This window comes from Melanerpes formicivorus, unplaced genomic scaffold, assembly GCF_026170545.1.
Source record: "Melanerpes formicivorus ecotype bairdi unplaced genomic scaffold, bMelFor1.0.p_v2 SCAF_109, whole genome shotgun sequence".
In the NCBI taxonomy this organism is placed as follows: domain Eukaryota; kingdom Metazoa; phylum Chordata; class Aves; order Piciformes; family Picidae; genus Melanerpes; species Melanerpes formicivorus.
In genome coordinates this window covers 273,875-296,301 of record NW_027142461.1, presented here as the reverse complement: position 1 = coordinate 296,301, position 22,427 = coordinate 273,875, and the positions used below count along the sequence as shown (strand labels likewise).

General features: G+C 41.9%; 1 protein-coding gene across 10 annotated transcripts in view; it reads right to left on the bottom strand.

Annotated features, from left to right (window-relative positions):
- LOC137455766 (uncharacterized) overlaps positions 1-22,168 on the bottom strand; it is a 32,367-nt gene extending 10,199 nt beyond the window's left edge. For 3 of the 10 annotated variants that reach the window (XR_010990898.1, XR_010990897.1, XR_010990894.1), the window contains exons 1-2: positions 21,799-21,905; positions 5,407-5,505 (exon numbers count right to left, since the gene is read on the bottom strand). Coding sequence is in view for 3 of the 10 variants with exons in the window: in XM_068166855.1 (XP_068022956.1) it covers positions 3-45; positions 5,407-5,505; positions 21,501-21,696 (338 nt within the window). In the remaining 7 variants the exon portion in view is untranslated. Of the gene's footprint in view, positions 1-2; positions 46-5,406; positions 5,506-21,500; positions 21,709-21,798; positions 21,906-22,116 lie in introns of those variants that run through there. The other 7 variants (XR_010990900.1, XR_010990895.1, XM_068166852.1 and 4 more) reach the window with 6 other exon arrangements.
- Between the last annotated feature and the right edge of the window lie 259 nt (positions 22,169-22,427).

Genomic DNA, 22,427 nt, shown 5'->3' with positions numbered 1-22,427 from the left:
ACCTCAACCTCATGAGCTTTTCCATCTTCTTTTCTCCTTTCTGTCCTGTTGAGGGGGAGTTGGAGAGCAGGTGGGTAAGTGTCTGGCCAAGACATGTCAATAGAAGGAAAGGTGAAGAAAAAGGGTAGTATGAGGGCTTGCTGTTTTATCCATCACAACTTTATGCTAACAACAGTGCCTATATTTGCTGTTGATTCTTGGTGGTTTGCTCCTAATTTTTATTCATGATAGAGCTCTCTTACGCTCTCATAAAATGAGCTCTTAGTGTGCACTTGCAGCCCGCAAAGCCAATCAGATCCTGGGCTGCATCAGGAGAAGTGTGGCTAGCAGGTCGAGGGAGGTGATCCTCCCCCTCTACTCAGCCCTGGTGAGACCCCACCTGGAGTACTGTGTCCAGTTCTGGAGCCCCTATTACAAGAGGGATCTGGAGGTGCTGGAACGTGTCCAGAGAAGGGCCACGAGGATGATCAGAGGGCTGGAGCACCTCTCCTATGAGGACAGACTGAAGGAGTTGGGGCTGTACAGTCTGCAGAAGAGAAGGCTCCGAGGAGACCTAATTGTGGCCTTCCAGTATCTGAAGGGGGCCTACAGGAAGGCTGGGGAAGGACTTCTCAGGATCTCAGGTAGTGATAGGACTAGGGGGAATGGAATGAAGCTGGAGGTGGGGAGATTCAGGCTGGATGTGAGGAGGAGGTTCTTCACCATGAGAGTGGTGAAACCCTGGAATGGGTTGTCCAGGGAGGTGGTCGAGGCCCCATCCCTGGGGGTGTTTAAGAGCAGGCTGGATGAGGCTCTGGCCAGCCTGATGTAGTGTGGGGTGTCCCTGCCCATGGCAGGGGTGTTGGAACTAGATGATCCTTGTGGTCCCTTCCAACCCTGAATGAAACTATGAAACCATGAAACTATGAAACTATGAAAATCAGAGAATGGTGGGAGTTGGAAGGGACCTTTGGAGATCCATCCCCCTTCTAAAGCCAGGGTCACCCAGAGCATGTTGTACAGGACTGCATCCAGGCAGGTTTTGAATCTCCCCAGAAGAGCTATTCAAAATACCTAGCAGTCTTTCTGGCAGACCTGTTATCAACATGTTGTCATGTTACAATCAGGTAGTGGGAGAGGATTAGTCCTGACACTCAGTGTGAGTAGAATGGAAAATGGCTGAGGTAAGGCTGATGTGTATTTCCCCAGTATAATTGTCACTGGATCTGCTAGTCAGAAGCAGCCTGTGCCAGTAAGGAAACAGTGACAGAAAGAGACAAGAACTGCTGGCTGGAGAAGTAAGGAGTTGCTTTCATTTCTTGTAGCCAGGATATGTGGTGCCAATTGTGTTGGAAGAGCTCTGAATCTGATTTTGTGATCTCTGCCAAGTGCATGGGAGTGCCACTGGGGGGGTTCTCTTCTCCCAGGCAACCAGCACCAGAACAAGGGGATGCAGTCTCAAGCTGTGCCAGGGGAGGTTTAGGCTGGATGTTAGGAAGAAGTTCTTCATAGAAAGCGTGATTGCCCATTGGAATGTGCTGCCCAGGGTGGTGGAGGAGTCACCATCGCTGAAGGTGTTTAGGAAGAGATTGGATTTGCCGTTTGGTGCCATGGTTTAGTTGATTAGATGGTGTTGGATGATAGGTTGGGTGCGATGATCTCAAAGGTCTCTTCCAATCTGGTCTGGTCTATTCTATTCACAATCCCATTTCCACCAGCTCACAACCTGCCATTCTGTGCTTGTTCTGTGTGGGCTGTGCAGGGTGTTTGTGCCTAAACAAGGTGTTTCAGAGTCCAACTCTCAAGTCACGTTTTCCTTGAGTTACAATATGCTGTAAACACACAGAGGTGGTTGCTCGAAGATTTTATTCTATTTTTTTTAACAACCCCCCCCCATTAATATCATGCCACCTCCTTGCTGTAACCCAGGCTTAAAGCAGTAGCCAAGATGTATAGAGAAATTACTCCAGATTTATTTACAGAGACTCATTTGTGTCGAACTAGCAGTTTTCTATTGTGTCAGCAATTCTCTACTGCGTTTATTTGTTACTGTGACATTAGGCAAGAGTACAATCCTATTAAACCTGTACATTACATTTCACAGAATTGTAAAGCCTTTTCTGTTTCACAGAATGAGAAGAAATATGAATTCTTGCTGCTGAAAATTCCTGATACAGCAGTCATGAATGAAAAAACCAAAGTACAGATAGTGTCAGGGTAGGAGTTTGACTTTTGTTTAGTTGCTTCTTTTTAACATTGCTATTCTTTTCTAAGCCTGTGTAGCTTATAATAGCTTTATTAAGAGGAGTGTGTCCAGCAGATCGAGAGAGGTTCTCCTCCCCCTCTACTCTGCCTTGGTGAGACCTCATCTTGAGTACTGCATTCAGTTTTGGGCTCCTCAGTTCAAGGAGGACAGGGATCTGCTGGAGAGGGTCTGGCAGAGGGCTATGAGGATGATTAGGGGACTGGAGCACTACCTGATGAGGAGAGGCTGAGGGACCTGGGGCTTTTTAATCTGGAAAAGAGAAGACTTAGAGGGGATTTAATAAATATTTGTAAATCTCTGAGGGATGTGGCTCAGAAGGGGACAGGCTCTTCTCACTTGCTCCCTGTGATAGGACAAGGAGCAATGGATGTAAGCTGCAGCACAGGAGGTTCCACCTCAACACAAGGGGGAACTTTTTTACTATGAGGGTCACAGACCATGGGAACAGACTCCCCAGAGGGGTTGTGGAGTCTCCTTCTCTGGAGATGTTCAAGGCCCTTCTGGATGCAATCCTCCATGACCTGAGCTAGGTTGTATGGTCCTGCTCTGGCAGGGGGGTTGAACTCAATGATCTCTTTGGGTCCCTTTCAACCTCTGACATCCTGTGATCCTATTGCTAAAATAAAATCTACTGGTTTGTTCCATTCATCTGGATGATAAGGTACTGAGACTACTGTTGTTGAAGAATGGGAGAGGAAAGTTATCACTCTGGTCTTTCCAGTTGGCATCGCACTTAGCAAAGAATTTCTTTGGTTTGAGTTGACTTGCTGTTTTGCAGTTAGACCATTGATACAAGGTTTAGAAAATCATTTGTTTAAGATCACAATTCTTTCTAAACACAAGACATGCAAGATCTTCTGAGTGACTTAGGTGTTTGCAGAGGAGATGATGGCCTCAGGATTTCTCATATTCTCAGGCCCAGATTGCTGTCACTGACCCTGTAAAAAATCCTGACCAGGGATATTCCTCAGGCAGTCAAAAGGCACCCTGAATGTTTAGAAAGGTACCTGGAAATAGTTTGATTTTCCTTATGGGCAGTTCACATTTTGAAGAGAAAATTCCATGCAGGTGAATGTCCACATAGCACAGACAAATTTGTTTCTCTTAATTTTTGTGGATTTTTTAGGCATAGGCAATACATGAGTTGAAAACCAGTGTTTGCTGGAACAGGTATTTAATCTTGTCACATTTTACCTCAGTAAGAGTATAAATGGAGGAAAAATAGGATTAGTATGTGTGAATTCCTTCCAAGAAGGGAGAGGATGTGGAACTAGCTGCCACTAGCTTGTGTCCTTGACTACTGGAACTAGCTACCACTAGCTTGTGTCCTCGACCATCGTGGTGATGGTTCATAAGGTTAGGGCCTACATATACAGCTTTTGCTCTGCTAGCTCAATTAATTATCTTAATTAATATGACAGATGTACTGGAAATTATAAAGAAATGAGAACATAGCTTTCACTGCAGATGGAAGGCTGTGCTCCTGCTTCAGATTCAGGGTGGGAACCCAGCTAATTCAGGTTCATTTCTTCTGTGTGCCACAGCTTTGGTGTCACCTTGTACAAATCCTTGTCTCTGTACTTCTGTTTTATTTCCCATAAGAAGTAGCCTATACCTTCTTCCCTTGGAAATAGTAAGAGTGTAGTTAGTAAGGCTCTTAATAGCTGGGCTGAAAAGTCTATTTGCAAAATATTCTAAGGCCTGCTTATAAAGCTTGTTCAAATAGAATCAATGAATTGTTTTGATCAAAAGATGCTTTTCAGATCACCAAGTCCAGCCACTAACCCAGCACTGCCAGGTCATCACTAAACCCTGTCCCTCAGATTCACATCTACACATTTGTTAAATCCCTCCAGGGATGGCAATTCCATCACTTCCCTGAGCAGCCCATTCCAGTGCTTGACAAATGTTTTGCTGAAGAAATTTTTCTTAATGTCCAACCTAAATCTCCTCTGGTGGAATTTGAGAGTCTCTTGTCCTAGCATTTGTTCCTTGGGAGAAGCGAATGAGGCCCACCTTGCTCCTACCTCCTTTATGTGGTATCACAGTATCACTAAGGTTGGAAGAGACCTCAAAGATCATCGAGTCCAACCTGTCACCACAGACCTCATTACTAGACCATGGCACCAAGTGCCACGTCCAATCCCCTCTTGAACACCTCCAGGGATGGTGACTCCACCACCTCCCTGGGCAGCCCATTCCAGTGACGAATGACTCTCTCAGTGATGAACTTTCTCCTCAGACCAGTTTACTCTTTTAACAGCCATGTTTCAGAAGTTGTTAATTATTTCACTCTACCACAATTTCTACTGTATCTGCAACACACAGCAGTGTTAAGTGAGGATGTGAAGAATTTTGGCTTTTGAAAAGTGACTCTTCTAAATTTTACCTGAACTTCTCAATGTGAGATTGTCTACAGTAATATGAATTTTCTAAAGCAGCTGCCACAGAACCACACCAGCTGAAGACCAAGGAATCACAGAATTGATTTGGTTGGAAAAGATCTTTAAGATCATCCAGTCCAGCCATTAACCCAGCACTGCCAGGTCACCACTAGCCCTTGTCTCTCCATACCACATCTACATGGCTTTTAACCTCCTCCAGGAATGGTGAATCCACCACTACTCCAGGAAGCCTGTTCCAGGACTTGAGAACCGTTTTGGAGAAGAAATCATTCCTAATGTCCACAATACAGCTTTTGTCTTGCACAAAGCCAGAAGCTCTTTGTCCCTGAGACAGACTCCTCCAAAGGGCAACCAGAGAATTTCAGATCTGGCCTGTTGTCTCTATGTCAATAATTATTTTACCTGAGATCTTATTAATATTCAATATTAACTGCCATGCAGTTCAGCAATACCTGAACACCCACATCTGTCTCAAGAGGTTTATTGTGACAAAAGTCTGTTTTGTACACAACCACTTGATTGTTGTTTTCTTTTATGAGTGAATCATTATGCAAATTGGAAACCACTGAACATGTTTTCCCTGTTATTAATTTTAACCTTCCCCCCCCCCAATTTTAATTCCCATATAGAATAAGCAGTTCTATCATCACATAGGCTATTTGCAAACATACATCCTGGGAATTATTATGTGCTGTCATGATAATAGTTTCCATATATTTGAATGATTGAGATAGTAGATGACCTCTGAAATCTTACCTGGTGACAAAGTTGGTGGTATGGAGAGTTCTGTAAGAGATAAGCTTACTTGGTGCTTCTTGAGGTAGTTGATTTGTTTGGGGGTTTTTTGCCAACTATCTGCATAAAAAAACATACTTTAAAATCTCTTTTTCTGCTTCTAAGGGAAGATTTGTAATGGAATGTAAAAAGATAGAATAGAATAGATTCAGGATAATACCAGATTCCAGCTTTGAATTTCTTTGGGTAAAAGTTCCCTATGGAAGCATGTGTAGAGAATACCAGAAAGGAGGGCTGGGAAGAGAAGCGAGGTCTGCTCACAGCAGAGGTGGCAAACAGCTCAGGCAGTTCTGTGGCAGCCTCATGAGGCCTGGACAGCTGAGACTTATCTAGGGAACAGGCAAAGATTTATCTTGTTCATCTGCAATCCAGTATTATCAAGGTCAGAAGGTAAATTTTTGACTGCTTTTTTCCAGGGTGAGTGTAGAACAACAAGACAAGGGTTTCAGAGCTTGGGTTGAGGTAGGAAAGTGCTTCCTATCCCAGCATGTCTTTAAGTGAGTCACAGTTGCATGTGCACAGCATGAGATGCTTGCAAGGTGATAGATTCACCAAGATGTTAAGTGTTTGATACCCTCAACTTTGGTCATTCCAAGCTGGATGAGAAACTTGGAGACAGAAAACTACTCAGAGTTTTTACTCGTGTTTGAAAGGATAAAATTCATAATCTGTATTGTCTGGGGTTTTAGATCATAATATACATGGCATGGTACCCCCAATTCCTTAGATAATAACCCATTTTTTCATCTCTGGAAAGAGGTTATATTTAACAACAGGCACCATCATAGGTTTCATGTTGGTCTTAAAAAAAACATTTCTTAATATCTCCTGTGATCCACTTTCTTTGATTTTAATTATATACACACACATACATGCTTATATACGTATTTAACATTGCAGTATTCTACCACAGATGTCCTAGTTATCAATGCAAGTTACTTTAAATATATCAGTGTGGTTTGTGTGTGAACACACATAGACTATTGATCTAGTTTAAAAATATGAGGCTGTATCACAGTGGTGCATTTTCCCTTCGGAGTAGCAGCTTGCATGAATATCTCCATCGGTGTTGGACACCATCTGTAGGTGGCAGCTCACAAGAATGAGACATCCTAATATGACCTCTAGTGAAATGCTATTTATTTATTTTCATGATTTAGTTTTCATTAGGTTGTGTATAGGACAAGTTCACTGAATTCTTCTGAGCTGTTTTGAAGGGGTGGGTGGGTTTTGGTAAATATCGTAAATGAAATGCTAAATAGGATTCAGTGTGAATGGAAAATTACCTGAAAACTTTGTGTTACTTCTCAAGGCAAACCTTGTGTTTTCTAGAATGTTAAATTCAATGGCTAAGTGCTAATGAATATAATGCAATGTGCAAAGGGCTCTACTCTAAACTTTTAATATATATATTTATAAATATATATAATAACCAATGCAATATTAGGTGTTTTGTAGAATCATTTAGCTGAGAGATAAATACTCCAGGACTCAGGGAAGACAGAAAGCAGAGAGAGTGATTGCCCATTGGAATGGGCTGCCCGAGGAGGTGGTGGAGTCACCATCATTGGAGGTGTTCAGGAGGAGACTTGACAGGGTGCTTGGCTGCATGGTTTGGTTGGTTGGGTGTTGTTGGATGATAGGTTGGACACGATGATCTTGAAGGTCTCTTCCAAGCTGGTTTATTCTGTTCTAATGTAATGAAGCCATTTAATATATGTGAATGCTAACAAGTGTTTTGTTTCCATTGCTTAAATAAGAGCATCTGAATCTCAGAAACTTTCTTTGATCGTGAATGTGTATTGGCCATCTGTAAAAGATCAGCTTTTGCTAATGTATTTTTGTGCAACAGCACTTGAGATCCGGCAATAGCACAGAAACCACAGTTTAGAAACTACTCTGTGGTGACAGCTGGCAAACACCTTCTTTCTTAGTGTCAGTCCCAGTGATACACTTGGAACATATGTTGGAAGACGAAACAAATACTGTGTGGACAGCTCAGAAAACTCCCAGTGTGTAATTTATTTTTCAAGAAGAATTCAATTTGTTTGCTACATCAAAAAAATATCCAAAAAGAATAGGATGAAACACAAAACAAGTGGCCAACAATTGCAGTTTGGAAACAGTGCAGTTCCCCTGTGTATTGCTCTGAAAATCGTTCTTTTGAGAATGAGTGTTATATCAGCAGTCTCTAAGACATCCCTGTGAAGTTTCTGAGATGAGTGATTTTAAGTGACAACAGTACAAAAGAGAACAAAGTCTGATAGTGTAATGGTGAGGCGGGTGGCATCAAAAAGGTTCAGAAGACTGCAAAGGTTAAAATGACCACCCTTCAGGTAGTTGTACACAGCAATAAAGTCTCCCCTGAGCCTCCTCTAGGCTAAACAATCCCAGCTCCCTCAGCCTCTCCTCGTAGGGCTTGTGCTTGAGGCCTCTCACCAGGGAGTTGGTCTCTTCTCCCAGGCAACCAGCACCAGAACAAGAGGACACAGTCTCAAACTGCACCAGGGGAAGTGTAGGCTCGAGGTGAGGAGAAAGTTCTTCACGGAGAGTGTCATTAGCCATTGGAATGTGCTGCCCAGGGAGGTGGTGGAGTCACCATCCCTGGAGGTATTCAAGAGGGGACTGGATGTGACACTTGGTGCCATGGTTTAGTCATGAGGTCTGTGGTGACAGGTTGGACTTGATGATCTTAGAGGTCTCTTCCAGCCTTGGTGATTCTGTGATTCTGTTATCTGTTGTACAATCACAGATCAACTCACCCTAAACAAACTCTCTTAATATCAGCATATTTTTTTCCCTGCTTTGCAGCTTATAAACATTCTCATCCATCTATAAAGCCAGGCTGAAATTCTGTAAACAGCAAAACGTATTAGAATCTTCCCAAATTATTCCTGTTATGTAACCATCATGTCACAAGGAAGGTATACAGCTGATAAATGGAATCATTTCTGTGCCACAGACAACACATCTCTCACTTGCACGTCCTTTGGACCTCCACTAAGGACATCAGAGGATTTCCTATGCTTTGTTCATAGATATTTATTTTTAAGGCATTTTGTCCTGCCTTACAAAATCTGTGCTAACTGCTGTGTGATTCTAAGATACATTCAGATGTATTCTTCCTCCTTTATTTGAATCCAAAATAAATACATGCTTAGATGTGTGTACAAAAAAAACCCTGTAACCATTATGAATTCTAAGATACACTTCATAGATGTGTTTCAAAGTTTTAAATTCCCAAATAAAACAATATTCCCAACAGCATTTCCCTCATTTAAAATTATTCATATGCATTCCCCAGAGTAGCAGGAAAGCAGCTAGCAGAGGCTTTTTATATACAGCTTCTAATTGACAAAATCAGGCTCCTGGCATACAGATGACAAGGTGTCCCATTTCTGCTGAATGCACTGTTTGAAAACTTGTGAGGTGTTTGATTTACTGAGGGCAATGCCTTGGGAAGGGCAGTTTTGGGGATGGAAGAGACTGATGTTTCAGAAAAAGCGATTACTCAGCGTCCAGAGATGATCTGGGAACCAAGGGAAGGAGTATGTGTGTGGTCTGAAGTCAAGTGTCCTCATTGTTCAATCTAGGCTGTCTCTCAATAGTCATTCTGCAAGCTCTGCCTTTGTAATAGCGACAAGAAAAGAGGAAGGTCTTAAATGAGCATCTCACTGATGTTCGTATTAGAATCTCACAGTTGCTCAGCTACTACTTCTGGAAACACTGCTTGCTTTTTCATACCTATTCTGTGCTCTGAGAGACAGGAAATCAGGAGCTGCCCCTCACAATGGGAGGGATGAGTCCTTTGCTGTAGAAGTGCTGGCAGATGCAGATCATCAAACCGGAGGGAGGTTTATGCTGTGAAGCCTGGCCTGCATAGAGCTGTAGCAATCAATTGCTGGGTTTGCCTCTGAGGCAACAGCTGTTAGACCTGGGGCTAAATTAGGCCATGCTTAGGGGTTTTTTTTAAGTTTTAAAGGGGATATTTCTAAACTTTGAATCTTCTAGCACTGTTTTGGAGACATAGTGAGCTATGAGTAGAACTGTTTGTCAGTTTTTAAAACTTGGAATGACAACAGGTATGTGACTGAAGTTGTTGGGGGATTTGTTTGGTTTTTGCTGTTGTGAAAGATACTTAGAGGCCAGAAGTTAATGATATTTGCAAACTGCTTCCTGCCCTGAACAGCACTCTGAAGGGGTCAGGTTCAGTGCTGAGCATTACTTCAGGTAATTCTCATAAACTCTGGGCTGGTTTGGTTGGAAAATATTGTTTCCTCTTTGTGAGCCTTTATTCTAAATGCTTATTTGAATATCTGTAGTGGAACTTGTCACTCTGAGGTCCTTGAATGCCTAGAAGCCTTCCAGAACCAGGGGAGATCTATTTTATGATTCTAAGATGACACAGCTTCGTGGTTAGTAATCCTAACAGATTTACCATCTATGTACACATCTAATTGTTCATTTATCCCTTTTGTTCTTTTTGGCTCCAAATTTCCTGTAGGAATAAGCTCCATATTTTCATTTCATGTTAAATGAGAAAGTTTTTTTTTCCCTCTGTTAACTTTAAGCAGGCTGTAATAATGTCATGTTCTTGCAGAAGGAGAAATAATGATAATTCTTACTTATTCATTCTCTCAATTCATGATATACTTTTCTAATATCCTCACTTATTTCTTTTTGAATGGGTAGGCTCCTAATTTGTTCTAACACAGAAGGTCTGCTACATTGCTGGTTAAGAGCAGCAGCCTTACTTTTCTTGGAGAGGGAACACCACAGTGCAGCTCATTAACAAGATCTTTGTGTTGTCCTCGTCTGTGCTAAGCTTGGGTTGGGGTGTAGAAATAACTCATCTGACTTCAAATGCTTTGATGTAACATAAGAGTAAAGATAGTCCTGTGTATTTTCTCCTCACCTTTTAAGTTTTATTGCATTAGTGGACCACGATATTTGAGGTTGTCCAAAAGTACAGGCCTGACTCATGCACACCTGCCTGAACAATCAGAGAGCAGCCACCTTGTGCAGCCACAGCAGCTTTCCACCCAAAGTGAAGGAGATCCTGATGAAGACCAAATTGCAATGTAGTCAGTGGTGAGTGTACTCAAGCAAGTGTGGGTCCACATCAGATATTTTATGCCAGCTTCTGCTTAGTTTTAAGATTACCTTTGAGTAAAGGTGTGTGAAAGGAAAGGGAGAATAGTGTGAAGTGCAATGAAGGGATGAGAGACCCTTCTCTGGAGAAGACAGAGGGGATCTTATCAATGCTTATGAATATCTAAAAGGCAGGGGTTAAGAGGATGGGGCCGGACTCTTTTCCTTGGTGCCTAATGACAGGAGAAGGGGCAATAGATACAAACTGGAACACAGATGGTTTCATTTTAACGCAAGGAGAAACCGCTTTCCTTTGAGAGGACTGGAAGAGGCTGCCCAGAGGGTTTGTGGAGTCTCCTTCTCTGGAGAAATTCCAAACCTGCCCAGGCATGATCCTGAGCAATGTGCTGTAGGTGATGCTGCTTTATTAAAGAATATTTAATTCTTTTAAAGAAACGATAAAACTGATGTTTCAATATCCCTAAAACTGCACAGCCAAAAGGGGTTGGAGTAGGTGATCACCAGAGGTCCCCTCCAATCCCTGTCATTTTGTGATCAAGGAACAGCAAATCTCAGAGACATCTCCCTGTGCTATGTTTCACTGAATCTGTTTGGGCTAGAAGTCTGTGTTCAGCTGCTGGAGTACCCAGCCTCCAGTCACACAGCCCTGTTGCACTGTATCACAAACCCACTTTGCATTAAGCAAACTGCAAGAGCTGACTGGCAATGAGGAGTGCCAAAAAAAAAAAGGGAAGAGAGAGAAGATCTGAAAAAGAAAGCTTTTGCTGCCAGCACAGCTTGCTTCAGAGTGCAATCTTTGACTGTTTTGAAGCAAAGAATGGTGTCTTTTTCTTCATAGATGTAAGCCTGAGAGAGAAGGTAAAAATGCTTGGAAGCCAAGAAAGCTGGAGAAGTCCTTCTTAAAGAGAAGTTCTTAAGAACTCTATTTAGAGATACTATTATCTAGTTATATGTTTACTATCATCATGGTATTTATACTGTGATATTATTGATACTACAGTTCCTAGGTTCAGCTAGTTAAGAATTCTCTGCATTTTCTTCTGTGCACCTTTGGTGAAGTTGAAACCTCAGTTCTAACATTTCTCTTGGACAGTTATATATTCTCTAACAAATAACTCACGAATCATCAGGTCTTTATCATTTGCAGGGTGGGGAGCAGAATGAAAAGAGGAGGGAAAGCAGGGGGGTGGAAATAATTGAAAGCTAGCTGATTGTTTTAATTTTAATTAGGGGGGAAATGAAGCACTTCATTAAAATTAGATTTTCTGACCTAAGGTTTCATCTGAATATGGGGCAGGCTTTTTGTCTTGATCTACAGCAAACAAATAGAACTAGCTAGTTGACATCTCCTTAGGCAGGCACAAAAGACTTGCCTGAAAACTCTGACTACCTAAAGAGTAAAGAATTGAGCCCATGCACTGAGGCAACTGCCTAAGTTATTTCTAGAGTTGGAGCTGCTTGCATTTTTGCATTGTATTTTATTTCTCCATCCCTCATAGCAGACAAAAGAAAGGGAAGTAGATCTGCGAGAATGCCACTAAGAAAAAATACTGTAGGCCTGCCCTCTTCTGGGCAAGAGGCCTCCAGAGCCTGCTGTGAAAGGTTTTTGGTTTCCCTCATTCTTCCACATGCAGTTGTGTAAGATCTGAGGACCTGGGAGTGTTGAGCAATTACCTTAGAATCATAGATTGGTTTGGGTTGGAAGGGACATTTAAACGTCTTCTAGTTCAAACCCCTTGCAGAAAGCAGGGACATTTTAAACTAAAGAAGGCTGCTCAGAGTCCCATCCAACCTGTCCTGGAATGTTTGCAAGGATCAGACATCTGCTGCCTCTCTACCAGGGTTTCATCACCTTCACTGTAAAAAAAAAAAAAAAAAAAAAAAAGAGTTCATTATACCTAGTCTAAATCTCCCCTCTTTTAGTTTAAAGCCATCACCCCTTGTCCTGTCACAACAGGCCCTGCTTAAAAGTCTGTCCCCATCTTTCTTCTGTGTTGCCTTTAAGTATCAGAAGACTGCACTAAGGTCTCCTTGGAGCCTTCCCTTCTCCAGGCTGAACAACAAACTGTCTCAGTTTTCCTTTGGTGTTTTGTGTGGAATTTTTTTGTTTTCTGGTCTTTTTTTGTAGCCTCTTGACTTACTCCAACAGTACCATGCCTTTCCTGAGCTGAGGACTCCAGAGTTGGATACAGCACTGCATTTGGGGTTTCACCAGAGCAGAGGGACAGTATCGCCTCCCATGACACACTGGACACACTGTTTTGGATGCAGCCCAAGATATGGTTGGCTTTTGGGCAGAAAGCATCCATTGCCAGCTTGTGTCCAGCTTTTCATCCACCAGTACATCCAAGTCCTCCTCCACAGGGCTGCTCTCAATCCCATCAGCTCCCATCTTGTATTGATGATTATAGGTATCACCAGCTAGACTCCAATAGCACTGCTAACTCTTCCTGTCTGTCCTCCCTTTCGTCTCAAACTGTGGAGGCTTTCTTTCCTAAATCTGTTACATAAATACAGAAGTCAGGAACTGGAGAGCTGAGGTCATTGCCTCCCTGGAGGTGTTTAAGACCAGGCTGGACAAGGCTCTGGCCAGCCTGATCTAGTGTAGGGTGTCCCTGCCCATGGCAGGGGGGTTGGAACTAGATGATCCTTGTGGTCCCTTCCAACCCTGACTGATACTATGATACTATGAAACCTGCTGGGGAAAGATAAGCCTTAGCCTCCTCTACTGTGAGCTCTGGTGATAGTTGAAGTGCTCCTCAGGAAATGTTTTAGGACACAGCTAACATAGATACCAGTCTCCGCATGTGTTGCATGCCCTGAGCAGTAATACTGATCTTGAATGTCATAGTACAGGTGTCTTCTTACAGGCACCATAGCAATATGTGTTAAGCCTGGATCAGAATGAGATATTTTTTAAAACAAAAGAAAAGCAAACAAACAAAAAAAACCAAAGAAGGAAATATCAACTTAAATACTTAGCATAAGGAAACAATATCTCTAATAATGATGTGCAGTTTCACCAGGCTATCAACAACTGCATCCTGAAACCCACAGTCACTGTTTGGTCAGAGTCAACAACGCTTAACTCTTCCTTGTCTCTTCCATGGCTAAGTGACCATGAAAGCATTTTGCTGTCTTGTTGTTTGGGGATTTGTTATTCAGTTGTGTTACACACTTGGATTCTCATCTGCAGCAGTTTTAAACCATCAGTGATTTAGAAAGCATAAGGTGGTGTTTTTTTGTGAATATTCCTGTGTGAGACCACAAAGTGCTACGACCACCTGGGCCCAGGCACATTTACTAGGCTCTGCAGTGGATTTTGGGTGCAGCCCACGTTGTGAAATGGCATGGTCAGCCTGCCCAGTTTGCTTGGAGGCACATTTTTTGAGGCCTGATTGTTGGATTATCCCAGTGTCTGTGAGGGATATTTGCCATTCCAAATCGTGGTCCCACATCTTGTTATAATCTACCTTACTTCTGCATGTGTTATGAAGACTTGGCAGTTTTCTTCTCACTGGGACAATGTTTGTGTACCAAACCTCTGACTACAGATGTGAATGTCTGGAACTAAGAACATTCCCACCCCTCATTTTGCTTTTGTGAAGCTCAGTTTTCATGGTTGCTTTCCAAAAAGACAATTTGCATATTTCATCCATTGTTAGTAAACAGATTATAAAGGACTTATTTGTGTGCTAAATCACAGCAAACCATGCTTTGCAAATCTGATTCTCATCTCCCCTTCATGCTAACCTGGCTCAAGTCCATTTATTTCAGCAGAATTACTGGTGATTTATGCTGTGGAAGTGAGAGGAGAATCCAATGAGCAAATTTCCCTTTTGCACATGAGCATGCCAAAAGAAGTCCTCATTTACCAGTGTGACTCTCTTCCAATGTAATGCTGGCTTAACTTCTTTTGAATTACTTCACTGGAATGCTACTGCAATGAATCAAGCCCAGGATCCATATAATTATCCTTGTGTGCTTCCCTCTCCTCTTCTCTGTATGTATTTCCCTGAAATACTTCACTGTCTGCTTTGCAGGTGTTTTGCCTATGACTGTAAGAAAATGCCTTCGTTTTCTTCTCTTTTTTAAAATCAAAAGATCAATTCAATAGAAAATGTCTGCAACAAATGAGAATTCCAACACAAGCCTTTGTTTCTGGTTGGGTCATTATACTATCACAATAACCTGTAATTTCTCCCCAGTCTTTTTACAGTAGTAAAATGTGCATTATAATTAATGAATGCTTTTGCTGTAACATAGCTTTGCTAATGACATGAAAGTGTTCCTCTGCCTGTCCTTTTATCTTGGAGATAGCACAACACAGCTAAATGTGATAAACTCACACATACCTGAATCCAGCCCTAACTACTACATTAGAAGTTGTGGCTCAGTTGGTAGTGCATCAGACCCTTAATGGGAGGGTTGTGAGTTCAAGACTGCAGTGGGCAGTAGTGTCCTCCCTGAGGAGGTCATGAGGTTTGTGGCGACAGGTTGGACTTGATGATCTTTGAGGTCCCTTCCAACCTTAGGAATATTGAGCTACACAGAACCTCATTATTCAGAAGTGTCTCCTGGTTGTTGCATCTTTAGATGCTGCAAATCCACAAAATGAATATACTTAAGCACTTTAAAATACAATAAAAATCAACCCAGATCCAGGTGAAACAGGCAGACAACACGACTAATACCCTACTGAAATCTATACAAGAATGTGGCAGGAGTAACTAAGAGTCATGTTATGAATCTTTGGCAGAATAGAGAATTTTCTGTTTGTATGAACAATACAGTTTTGTACTGTGCTGTTTGCAGTTACTCTAGGCAACTTTCAAAAATAATACTGATGTGGAAAATCTTTGCCCTGCTCCAGGTTGCTTAAGTTTCCTAGTGGGTTTTGCACAATTAGAAAATCAGCAGGACCTACACTCCTGAATTACTGAAGTCCTTTGAAATATTTGTCCTCCATCTCCTTTTTTTCCCATATACCTTATATATGACATGCACAATTGAAATCAAATTGGGGATCATGTTTCTGCAGCTATTGAGGTTCCCTCAGTTTCTCTCCTGCTATGAGAACCTGTGTGATGAGGACAGGAAAATGCCAGCTAACAAGCAGTAGTCACCAGCATATGGGGCAAAATATTGGCTCCACACACTGTTACCTGAATGTGAGGCACAGTTATCTGGATTCATGATTTCAGCTTTCATAGAGCAGTAGCTCTCTAGGTCCTTCCTTAGTGTAAAAAAAACAAATAAAAAGACTAGACAAAGCATAAGAAGTTAAAGTGAGACCTCATTAACGTCCCCATTACAGCATGCATACTCATGATTAGAAGAAAATCTGGAAGCAGGGAAAGAGAGAGTGCACATTCAAACACACAAAAAAAGACCTGAATCTTGTATGATTAAATCAAGGCATCAGCTCCACAGAATGTCAACATTAACATTATTACAATGCAAAATAATTATGAGCTATTTGAAAACACAGACTCACAGAATGGTAGAGGTTGGAAGGGGCCTCTGGAGATCATCTAGACCAACCCCCCTGCTAAAGCAGGGTTATACAGAACAGGTTGGCCAGGAATGAGTCCACCTGGGTTTTGAATCTCTTCAGAGAAGCAGATTCCATAACTTCTCTGGGCAACCTGATTCAGTGTTCCAGCATTCTCCCAGGAAACAAGTGTTTCCTCACTTTCAGATGGAACCTCCTGTATTGCAGCTGGTTCCCCTTGCCTCTTGCCCTGTTGCTGGGCACCACAGAAAAGAGTTTGGCCCCATTCTTTTGACACCTTCTGCTTAGATATTGATAAGGTCCTCTCTCAATCCTTTCCAGGCTAAACAGCCCCAGGTCTCCCAGCCTTTTCTCATGAGAGAGATGCTCCAGTCTGCTCATCACCTCTGTAGCCTCTGCTGGACTCTTTCCAGTAGTGTCTCTTGAACTCGACACAATACTGCAGATGTGGCCTCACTAGGGCCACTTAAAAGCATCTTAATAGTCTGCCTAAATGCTGCCTAGCGAGTAACTAATGACAACTATTGGCACTTCTTAGTCAAGCTCCACACAACAGCACTATGGAAAGATAATTATTATGCAGCCCCTGAAAGAACCACTACAGTAACTTCCCCAACTGTGTTTCACAGGAGATGGCAATGCAAGCATCTTTAATTTAAGTTATGAATCTATAAGGTCATATGCTAAGTAGGGAGAATGAAGATATATTTGCAATGTTAAACACTTTTAAACATTTCCTAATTTAACATGTCAACAGTATTTTGAATACTGCATCACATTTTCAAAGGAGCAGTAATGTGGTTTGTTGAGTTACACCCAACTTTGTACGTTAATATTTTCTCTCTCACGCGCTTGTAAACACATCTGAATTGGAACATGCAAACCCTGTTTGTACAGAGCTGCAGAAGGATGGCTATCTGGCTCCCAGCGTGGCTTGGATAAACAGTGTGTTTGTAAAAGGAGTGGAGGAGCACAATTAACATGAAGACTCAATTGTTCCTAAAGGAAATAAACATTTTCTGCTAGACTTACGGCATCAGTCACAACATGCTGTTGCAATGATGTGTGTGTCCAGTGCCAGGATTAAAAAAGTATTAAAGGAGGAAAAAAAAAAAGACAGAGAGAAATAATATCTCAGAAACATTTGGAAAAGTCTGGGCTGCCTTTTGGTTCATTCCTGGAAGGTGCAGGACAATGCTGTTCAATTTTTGTCCGCTTCAGGACAGCATCTGTCACATTATAGGACTGGGCCATCAGTGCATACAGAAGATAAGCAAGAAACAGTCCAAGAGAAATGAAATTGGTCTAATGCCAGTTTTGCAGTGATTGAAAGGAATGAGCTGCAGTGCAAATACATAATCAGATTCTAGGAGCTGCCATGGGACAATGTGCAACGTGGAAAACTGGAGGGTCAGCTCCTTCACTCCCTGTTTACTAGCAGAGCTAATGATATAGACACTGATCAGGCTGTTTGTTTGACATGGTCACTCTCTGCTTGGTGCATTTACTAGCAGGAATATAAAATTATATTGTTCCCTGAAGTGTTCACTGTACTACCCTCTGTGCTCCCTCTGTTCCAAGACCAGTCATAATCAATCAGGCCAACAGATGCATCATCTTCTCTCACAACTTCTCTTGACAAAGGAGAACAATGTACCAACAAATATGAAACAAATGACACTGTAATTAGGCAGTGGCACAGTGGAGTCTTCATGCCACAAACTCCAAAGTGAAGTGGTGAGGAGTCTCAAGCTCTTTATCTAGTCAGTGAGGAGGTTAAGTTCCTCTATAGGGCAATTTCAAGAAGAAAATAAAGTCTTACACTCAAAAGTCAGTCTTACACTTGCAAGTTTTGCTTACTCTTGATAAATTGATTTAGGTATTATGAATCCTCCCAATAAAGTAATAATAGGACAATTGCTGCAATCACTGCAGCAGGCATCACAGCCCCACATTCAATTGTTTTCTTTCTAAATTGTGGGAGAAATACATTCTAATGTATAGATTTGTCCTAGCTAGAGGAGAAAATTCTGGGCAAAACCTCCTTGTCAGTGCTCTGGTGGATTGAAAACCACTGGGCAAGCACAAGAGATGCTCAACATGTTTGTGAACAGTATTTCTAGGTGGTGTTACACCTAGAGCTCTGTGATAGCTCTAAAATCTCAGACTTTGTACTACAAAGCTCAAATATGTTTGTAACTTGGATCACTAGTTTATGTTAAATTGAGACAGGAGGCAGTTTCATGCTGCACCAGAAGGAGAAATGTTGTGCTGTGCTAGTTGCATCCTGTCTTTACCAGACTGGCAGTACCATTCTGACACAATGCAAGGGAAATGAAGGGATAAAAGCCTTGAACCTGAGAAGTGAAAAAGGGCAAGACTCTAAGAGTACAGGTGTTGGCCTTATAACACATCTGAAGGAATTTTCTCCAGCACTTCTGCTTGAGGAGTCAGCTAAAAAGAGTAGAGAAACTGCAGGAAGAGTTTTGCAGAAAGGAGACTTTAATCTGAAGATGGAGCTTGAAGGAACAGCTTCAGTGCTCCTGTTGATAACTAATATTGGTAACAACATAGTGAGGATCTATCTGACTGCCTGTTTCTGCCAGCCTTGCTTCCCATCCAGGCTATAATACTGGCCAGTGATTTAATGGCACAATCTGGCCCAAGATGGGCATTGATTCAAAACAGCCGACTCAGAAATGAAATACATGGAAAGGGAAAAAGCAAAACAAAACTCCGTGTGAAAGGAAAAAGATCCAAACAACTGATGGTCTTTCTGATCCCTGAATGGATGCCAGTTGTCCTGAGGCAGTGACGGAGCCAAGAGATCGTTCCAAACTTTGAAAGGCATCCGTATCACCACTTGGTCAGGCAAGGGAAAATAACATGTTTCTCTTTTTTTACTCTCTTCCTTGTGTTTTATTTAAAAAAAAAAAAAAAAAAAAGCAAGCCCACCTCTCTGTCAAAAGCCTTCACAAAAAGACCTCTTAAAATAAAATGGACCTCAGGATAGATTTCCATTTGGTCTGCCAAAACCATGTCGACCCATCAAGTCTGTTCCCTGTGCTCAGCCCAAGTTTACCATCCCACAACAGCCCTCGTGACTCAGGAGAGCCAGCAACAATAAGTCATGAAATTGCACTTAGGTGAACTGTGACTATGAGTGTGTGGGGCCTCGTCCAGAGAGAATTAAATGGGAAATTCATCAATGGCCACCTTGTGTTTGCATGCTTTGTGGGGGAAAGTGGCACAATCCTCCACATTTGCAAGAGCAAGCTTTCCAGATCAACTGGCTCCTTCATGAGGAGAGCAGGATGTGAGCCAGGCATGTCATTCTCACTTTCTGCCTCTTTTATCTCTTGCCACAACTAGGGGCTGCAGAGAGGAGATTGTTCTGGCTGGAAGCTGAGGGACACAGGTGGTACCAGCAGCTGCAAGCTCTTTAGCTTTTGTTGGCTCCTCTCATTCGAACATGCATTGTATGTTTAATATGTCGCATCTCATCGTGTGGGAACAAGAGTTGGAGGCTGGTGGTGCTGCATGATGCTCTCTTATGTGACTGGGGAAGGAAGAGAAGGTGGCTGCTGATCCTAGTTAGAGATAATTAGAAACTGGGGTTCCTGAAGAGAATGTAGTAACTCCACCAGAGAAGCAGCTGTCTTTGATCACGGTGATTATTAGTCCTCTAAGGTAGCTCTGCCAGTCAGCAGTTTGCAAACAGCAAGTCCTGCACTGATACTTTCAAGGTAGAAATATGCAGGGAGAAAGTTCTAGGCTCTGAAATGGGCTGATTTCCTTATTTATTTTGAAATGACTGACCAGAAAGAACAAAGGATTTGGGGAGGTCCAGGTCAGGTATTTTCCTTTTATTTGCTCTTTACATGTAAGCATCACCATATTTGTGTTCTTGCCAAACTTACTTACTGTGTGACAATGTTGTTCGCCTACGACACATACGGGAGAGGCTCTTTAAGGGATATTATGATTTGAGTCAGGTTAAGTTATCATGTGCTCTCTTAATTAAGTACAATTTTATGAATATCTACTGACCCCTTTGGGAAAATGTTTTCCATGATGTTTATTTCTGGAACTCTTAACTGGAAAATATTGTTTAAATGTTTCCTTTATAGCCTTAATTTTAAAAACTAGTGGTTCGCAAGATGTTATTGTTGTTCAAGAAAGGTTTTAAACAGGAATCTGGGTAGCTACAGGTCCAGTCCTTTTACTTTAGAGTGTGCAAGTGTCTGGAATGTGTTTTGGGAGAAAAGAATAATAAAGGGAAGGAAACAAATGGAAAAGGGAAGAAAACTAAACCACCAGTTTATCAGTGTATGTTGCTGTCACACTGGTACACTTGGTAGTAAGATTTCCTTAGATAAATGAAGTGCAGGAAATTTTGGTAGATTAAAACACTGACATAAAATTAATGAGGTATAAAGGGAGGATTTGGTCAAGAGGTTTGAGGTGGGCAGAACTCACTAAAGGGAATATGATAGTGCTGCAAGGACACATATTGCAGTTACAGGTCCCTGCAGGCTCAGTCTTAGGACAGTTTTGACTTGATACTTCCATGACTGACCACATCACATCTTGCCTAACACTGGGAAACTTTGTCAAGGTGAAGGAGAAATAGCAACTATACCAGAGAAGCAGTAAGTGACTCTTAAGCAACAGAGAGGGAGAATGCTAGAGAAGAGATTTGCTGTAGTGTAAAGCACTTGGTCATTTATCTGAGAAGCTACAACAATTTTAGATGCCTTTTATTAGAGATCAGCACAGAAGGGAAAGTATTGGATGGAAATAATTACTCAATCACATTGATGCCTGAAACCCATCAGGCTGATCCTGTGGAAAAGGCAAATGCAGCCCTAAAAGGTATTGACAGCTGAATAAAAAGGAGGATTCTCAGTAAAAAAATAACCCATTTCTATGTCAATCTTTTGACAATAATTCTGATGTATAGAAACATAGTAAGTTTCTCTGACAGGATTAAATAACATCCTGATTTCTGAAATTATAGAAAATGGCTACTCAAGCACCTGTCAATACAATTGCTTCTGATTTATTTGGCTCATTCTCCAGATAGCCAGATTTTTACCTATACACTCGTTGTTCTATTAAACTTGAGTATAGTGTTTGCATGTCTAACTGACAGCAGCAGGAAGTAATTGGACAGTTGTAGGGAGCAAAGATATTCACAGAGACCAGGAAGAAACTGGCATTTCATATAAAGCAAAAATAAACCAGCCAAATGCCATCAAACTCTTGATGGGGACTAAGGTTTTGTGTACTACTGCAGCACCTCCCAGGCACATAAACAAGACAATGTGCATCCAATGAACTCTTCTGGTCTCCCCACACAACCCAATCATAGAATAGTCTAAGTGGGAAAAGACCTCTAAGATCACCAAGTCAAACCACTACCTACCACATCTGGTGCTAAACATGTCCCTCAGCACCACATCTATGTGTCCTTCACACACCTCTAGGGATGGTGATTCAACTACCTCCCTGGAGAGTCCATTCATGGTCTTCATATCGCTTTCAGTGAAGAGGTTTCTTCTAATATCCACCTTAAACCTCCCCTTGAGGTGTAGGTGTAACTTCAGGTCATTTCCTCTCATCTTTTTTTTTTTCTGTTGTTGTTTTTAGAATAGAACAGAATAGAATTAACCAGGCTGGAAAATCTTATCTCTTGTTATGAGGGAAAAGAGACTTACACTTACCTCTTTGCAGGTAGTTGCAGAGAGCAATAAGGTTTCACCTCAGCCTTCTTTTCTCCAGACTACACAACCTTAGTTCCCTCAGCTGCTCCTCATGAGACCTGTTCTCCAGAAACAGACTGCTTCAGGACTTGGCAGCTTACTTTAGTTTTGAATGCAATGTTCAACTGTGTAATTCACTGTGGCATAGTTAAGACTCTTGAGACATAACTTAAGGCTTTCTCTAGGAAGATGCTTAAGAAACAGTGTTTGAAGACTTAGTTTACCTTAAATAGTCAGCATTATGGTCTACTCTCGTTATCTTGCATTTGCATTACCCACCTGCATTGCAGTGGGCTGCCCAGAGAGGTTGCGGGGACTCCTTCTCCAGAGAGATTCAAAACCTGCCTGGATGCGATTCTGGGCAACCTGCTCTGGGTGACGCTGGTTTTGCAGAGGGATGGGACTAGATGATTTCCAGAAATGTCTTACAACCCCTACCAGTCTGTGAAGGGGTGTCCCTGCCCATGGCAGGGGGTTGGAACTAGTGATCCTTGTGGTCCCTTCCAACCCTGACTGATACTACTATGATACTATGTGATTCTAGTACTTCTATTTCATTGTCTTATTCTTAGCAAGCAAAGTATTTTTTC